The sequence below is a fragment of the Anabas testudineus genome, chromosome 6 (assembly GCF_900324465.2).
Source record: "Anabas testudineus chromosome 6, fAnaTes1.2, whole genome shotgun sequence".
Classification (NCBI taxonomy): Eukaryota; Metazoa; Chordata; class Actinopteri; order Anabantiformes; family Anabantidae; genus Anabas; species Anabas testudineus.
The window spans coordinates 2,182,004-2,188,514 of NC_046615.1; the positions used below are offsets into that span (position 1 = coordinate 2,182,004).

At 37.7% G+C, this 6,511-nt stretch overlaps 1 protein-coding gene across 1 annotated transcript; it reads right to left on the reverse strand.

Annotated features, from left to right (window-relative positions):
• Positions 1–7: 7 nt before the first annotated feature.
• LOC113165548 (carbohydrate sulfotransferase 6-like) lies at positions 8–5,835 on the reverse strand. The gene is made up of 2 exons (XM_026365157.1): positions 5,811–5,835; positions 8–2,365 (listed from the first exon to the last, which is right to left on the reverse strand). The coding sequence occupies exon 2, from the start codon at positions 2,259–2,261 to the stop codon at positions 1,077–1,079; it is 1,185 nt and encodes a 394-aa protein (XP_026220942.1). The 5' UTR covers positions 2,262–2,365; positions 5,811–5,835; the 3' UTR covers positions 8–1,076.
• Between the last annotated feature and the right edge of the window lie 676 nt (positions 5,836–6,511).

Sequence of the window (6,511 nt, forward strand, 5' to 3'; positions counted from 1 at the left end):
TGGAAATGTTTATTTACATAGTTTAAGTTGAATGGCATATCCATAATCATGGCTGACATGTTAGAGGGTCATTTTAATACATTTCTGCTGATTTCAATTTATGATTTAATTAAATCTTTTTTTTTCCTTTGTTCCTGTAGATCCACACTCACATGTCCACTCTGCAGTCATTTGGTTTATCAGCAACTCAGACTGTTGCCCAGATAAATCAAACTCTGAGTAGGATACTACTATTTGTACCTTGGAAGTATTTAGTATAAAAGAATCCAAATGATACTTCTAATTTTAGTGGAGTGCTTTACTTAGATGAGTATTGTGTTGATGTACCTTTGCCTCCTTCAGCCAACAGATGGGGCCAAACAAAAAATGGACTGTTATCATCTCAACACTTCTAACTAACTTCACTTATCAAGAACAGAATAAATAATAAACTAATAATGCTACTAACATTATGCTTTTAGTGTGAAGATAATATAGGGAACTTCACACTTACACTGAACTGTTAATATGACTGTATGTTCTAAAACTCAGTAACCTGCACTTATATAAAATAAATTACAATTTGGCATAAGGAACATATTTGTATAGATGGAGGCAGATGTGGGCTCACTTTGCTGAATCAAAATAGGAATCTGCTTCTTTCCTCCCCAGATGTAGATTCAAAAGATCAACACACATCCTAACTCAGTATCAGTGGCCTTAGACTGAACTAATCCTGTCTTCCTGTATGGGAGCTCCATCATTCCTTCAGGAGACACTGACATGGGGCCAGTTTAAATTAATGCACATTGAAAGAGGGTGACTTCACATTAGTTTTGTGCTGCACACTGACTGCTAGCAGCATATATCACAACTGTTCCTCACAAAAAGACTAGAAGAAGTCCTGTCATGTAAAGACTGTGGTATAATTACTTCAAACTGATTTTACACCAGTCAAACTCATTGTGGGGTGTGTATTCTTCACAAATCAACTCATTTAACACTTATGCAGCAAATAAAGCCTGTATAGAATATAAACAAAATTCCTACTAGTCTCCAGATGATAATGTCTTTCTTCTTCACGTTTGAATTTTTCCTTAATGCTGTGTTTTAGATGGTAACCAGCTGAACTGATATGGTTCCTGTGGCACCAGCAGATCTATGTCAAGTCTCTTCTGTTCTTTTTCACTGTTAACCATCTTGTATCCGAGCAGTGACATGGCTTCTTTACACACTTCCTGGATGCGTTTGACCTTGCTGTATGGCAGCATGGTACGCCAAGCCTGGGAGACCTCCACAGCGTTTCGGGAAGTGATTTTAAAGGCTTCTTTCTTGGAGCCTTTGCCTTTTCCATGGGTCTTATTGTAGATCCAATCCTCCATCTGCCTGGTCATCTCCAGTCCTACAAACTCATACATGGAAAAGATCTCCCCAAGTGGGTCATGTGCCATGTCCTCATAGCGGACCATTTTGTATCTGCCCTTTAAAAATGGAGGGGGCTTCAGGATGGCCCTCTCATTGATACGCATGTGGCTACGACAGATCTCCTGTAAGACTTGATACTGCACCTCACCTGCTGGAACATTTCTCTGATCTAATACAACAGCATTGTCAATCCTAAAGGCTTTGGCTGACTCCTCTCTAGACCGCAGCACAGCACGTGGGTCTCGGACTAAGTGGATGATGCGGAGATCTAAGTTTTGATCCTGTAAAAGTGGGTAGAGGGATTCCAGCTCAAAAAATCGTACTTCTTTTAACACCACGTGACTGTAGGTGCCACAGGCCTCCTCCACCCCCTTCAGACTTGTACCTTTACACGCCTTGAGGCACTGAGTCTGGTTACTGAACTCATTCCGTGGTGTAAGAGGACAGGCTGGTGGTGAGCACAGTGCTCTACTTTGACTCCACATAAACAAGGAGGAGACACTATGTTTCTCTGGTAGGTAGGCCTCCATCACTGAGAAGTCACACTGGAAGACACTCTGTAATAGATCACTTACAGCCATACGGTGTGCTGGAGCACCGGTTTTCTGCAGTTTTGTCCACACGTGCCAAGCAGGTTCCATGAGATAGAAGACAGATGGGTGCTGACTGAACACCTGACCCAGGAAGGATGAACCTGATCTCCATGATGAAAGCAGCAGGACGTGAACTTTGTTGTCTGATCGGACAAAACTGCTGAGATTGAGCTGGGCATACCAGCCACAAAACAGCACCACTGCTGCCCCCTGGAGGATGACCAGGAAAAATATGGTGCTGAGGTTCAATTTGCAGCCAGGCATGATGGCTTCAGTTCACTGTCAGTCTCTGGTGCTCGGTGTGGCTCACAAACTTGTTCTTTTCCTCTGTGCAGCTATGTGTTAATTCCTCTGCAGAACAGACTGGGCTAAGAGTGAAAGAGAGATGATGATGATGATTAACATTAAGTAAGCAACAGCTCTTCATTTTCTTCCCTACTGGGCTATACCATGAACTGTGATACCAGGTAACAGCTAATTCAAAACAGGTAATGTGTTAGTGAATAAGGAATTAAAACATGGCTGTTTGCCTTCTTTCAGTCTGACTTTAAGCAGTTTTAACTGCTGGGAACTATTTGTAACATTATAATATTTGTGGTGACTCCTAAAATATTATCAAGAAGACTTGTAGCTGGTACGGTGATTTTAAAATGGCCATTAACGAATGATGTCTCTAGATCCTTCTACCATTACGTGACATATCTGATCGTGCTGATTTCTGTGCCAGACTATCATGTGATTATAGCTCAGATCCATAACCACAGCGTACACATAATGTTCTGCTCGTGTTGCATTTTTTGAATACTCGATGTATCATTCAGATGGAATCCTAGGGCGTAATATCCTTCTAAAGGTAAAAGTTAGAAGACCATCTTCAAGCAACTTGATGTCCCTCTGACCACAGCTCAAAATAGTGTTAATATTTTAGATTTGCAGATAAAAGTGTGAAGAGCAGACAGAAAAACGTGGGCAACGTCCAACAGGTACTGTTGAAAGGAAAGCATGAAGAAGCCAGAAATGAGTGCTAGGCCTCTCTCTGAATACCTGAATACCTCACACCTCGCTATTTAGTATACAACATTAATTACCCATGCCATTGCACGTCAAGGTTTATTGTGCAACATATGTTGAAACAACTACTTTCACAAAAAGTTTTAGTTATATTTCATGGAACAAACAAGGTAGTGTCACGCACAATGCTTAGTGTTTGTTATTCAATAGTTTGAAATGTGATCATCTGCCTGTATGTGTACAGGATTTAGAGATACACTGACTCCTAATAGAAATGACCCCTGTTCTTTCCATCATGAAATATACATGAATACTTTAAAGTGAATTTCAACCTAAACCCTTGATATTATTACTAAATATTAAATAATACATTTGTTGTTCTTAAGAAGGGTGGTAACAAACAAACTTATATTATTATATTATTTATATATTATTAACAGATTGTCTGGGAACCAAATGCTAAATGGTCAGGGTACACATGGCAAAATCTCAGTGAGCTAGGATGAATGTTACATGTTACAAGCTAAAATGTTTGAAAGGTGGAGTGCAGTAAACACACTTATTTGTTCTTGTATTGTTTTAGATTGCAGCACCATGAGCTTTTAGCAGGCTTTATTTTGTCACACAGCTTCTATTTAAGTGATGTCTAGATTCAGGTCTGGCAGAATTTCTGTAAATTTGTGTGCTCATTTAATTAAATCAAATGTGACAAGTATATAAAAAAGATTTAATCATGAAGGTGGCAAATACTTTTTCACAGCACTGTATGTCAAGGCACAGGTGGATTCTCTTCTCCACACATGCTGAACAATGCTGTGTGATTCTAGTAGCAAAGAGTATTACGCAATGTACTGAAACTGGATGGGAAAGTATCGTGTAATATTCTGGTTCATCTAGTTTACGGGCTGTAATTTTATCTCTAGGACACCTCCTTCATAGAGGAGGATAATGCTTTGGACTATTAGACATATGGAACAGAATCTTCTTAGTGAACATGAGAAGACTTTTCCTCTTTGAGCCGATTCAGCAGTTCAACTCTGCGACACTCTGTTGTAGAATTTCTTCCTTGCTATAAAGACTGTTAAAAAAGAGTTCAACATAGTCTTGATTTCAAAAAAGAAAGTTGTTTAAAACTACCATTTGCCTGAATTCAGCCTTTGTGAATCACAGCCACACACCTCTTCACCTGTAGGGAACTAGTGCACCACATGAGATTTGATGCTTTCCTGAAGCTGAGCTACAGTATGTAACACAGATTATGGCAGAGTAAGATGTTGAAGGACTTGTTCATAAGTTCATTCTGCTCGGTCAGCTATTGATTTTCTCTGGCTCTCTTTTCTCTTCCACATTAATGTTTCTCTGTTATCAGGTGTTTCCTTCACTGCATGTCCTATTTAGACTTATGTAGAAATATTGTACTGTGTATTTCTAAATGTTAATTAATACATAAGTCCAGCTTGGATGGGCTCCAGCACTTTACCAGCCGTGTCCTTTGAAAGCCAAATTGTTAGGATAAATAATATTCTACATACTGTGCTTGATCTGACACAGAAACGTATTGAACTTAAATGTATGTGGTATACGTCTATTCTCCCATGTTTCTGTCTAATTCTTCACTAGAGTCTATCTAATAAAGGCAAAACCAAACAATTCCCATTTCAAAATAAAGGTGAAAAATCTAATTGTTGTGTTTTTTGTTATGCTCATATGTTTCAGAATAAGTGGGTATTTTACCAAAGAAACAAAATTGTTCTTGACATACTGTTATATTTATCAGCTACATCAGCGTACAACAACAATAATCATAATAATAATCATAATCACAACAATAATAAAAATCCTAATAATCATAATAATAACATTACTTATAGAACTAATAACTAACCAAAACATTTAGCAAATTATATAAATTAATAGATTTCATTTCCTTTAAGTTTTTTTAAAATTTCTTTTTATTTCTTTAAAATTCTATTTATTCATTCAGTAATTATACATATTAGATTTTTACTGTATGACTGGCATTGAAATCCAGCCAGTCAATATCATGAACTGCTCCATGTTTTAGTTTTCTTTATATTGGATAGTTATCATATCATAAGTGTCCCAATCTTCAGGGTTATACAGTGGAAAAGCTGTTTCTTGTGCTCAGCTGAAAATTCAGACTCCTAGAAAACCTGGCACCACCACTCTTTTGGCTTTTCTGCATAAATACATATATGAACTAAAAATGTATTCATTTATTTTGTCATTCTTTCCACAGTCTCTTAAAACTTAGGTCACCAAGCATAAAACAGGGACACGCCGGGAGTACCTGAAGGTCAGCAGCAAATTGTTGAAATCATGCCACTTCTGTCCATATAAACATATCAAAGGCCATATTCTGGTTGTGTAAGCGCCCTTTCTAATTTTTATGTCAAGGCTATTCAAACCAAACAAGTTATCCTGGTCTTAGTTGATATTGTGTGTTTTCCAAACCACTATGTTCATAATTTCTTAAGCTGACTAAGAAGCTTTTAAAACAGCAGTTGTTCCAACTGAGGAATACGGACGAGCATCTTTGAATGCAGTGCATGTTGAACCTTGAAGCAGATGGGCTACAACAGCAGCTGACTCTGGTATGGTCTTTGTATGGAGCATGGAATAGAGGTAAGATATTTTATATAGATAAAATATCTTTCAAAAGTTATTCATGAACTTCATTTGTATTTTGTCATGTTAGTCTGAATGTTGGAAACAACGTATTAGAGCCATAAAATATTCAGTTAATTAGTTTCATATGTGCACAGAGAACGTGAATCTTACCTTATTTCAGTGTTAGACAGGGCAGTAATTCTAAATGTAAGGAGGTTGAAGATGTCATTTATAGTCTCCTGTGACGTATGAACAAAGAAATTAAATAGCAGGAAGTGACTGTGATGAAACCACATATGACCACAACAAATAACTCCCTTTGCAAACAGCATTAACATTTTTATCTCTGTAAATCAGGCTGTAGTTACTATGTAATATGTTATTATGTGAGGTTTTAGATCACAGTTAATCAAAGTTTATTCAATATTCCAGCTTGAAACAATAACCTTAACACATGTTGCTTAAAGGACAGATGGGAACAAACCCAGAGGTGAGATTCAGACTAAAACGTGTTATTACCTCCGGACTATGAAACAACAACAGAATGACTTTTATATTAATCAAATCCTGCAAAACCTGACTTGAAACTACTGAGGTTAAACTAAATACAGAATATTAAATGTAAAAACAACAGAAAGAGCCAGTACCTTAATGACATGAGTGTGTGGGGCATAATTTGTGTTAATGATTGCAACCACGTGTCAACCAGCCACAGTTGTGCACCTTGAGTTGTGTGTGTGCTAGAAAGGCGCTATAAAAATAAACTCACCTTACTCAACCTCAGAGCAGCTGTGCATGTGGCTTCCAGCTAATGATCTGGAGTTGTAGCTTGTATCCTCCTTCTGTCATTTATAAATAAGCACTCACTCGTC

Bases quoted from the DNA above. Each gene is read 5' to 3' on its own strand.
- LOC113165548 (XM_026365157.1), bottom strand. From the start codon at position 2,261: ATGCCTGGCTGCAAATTGAACCTCAGCACCATATTTTTCCTGGTCATC.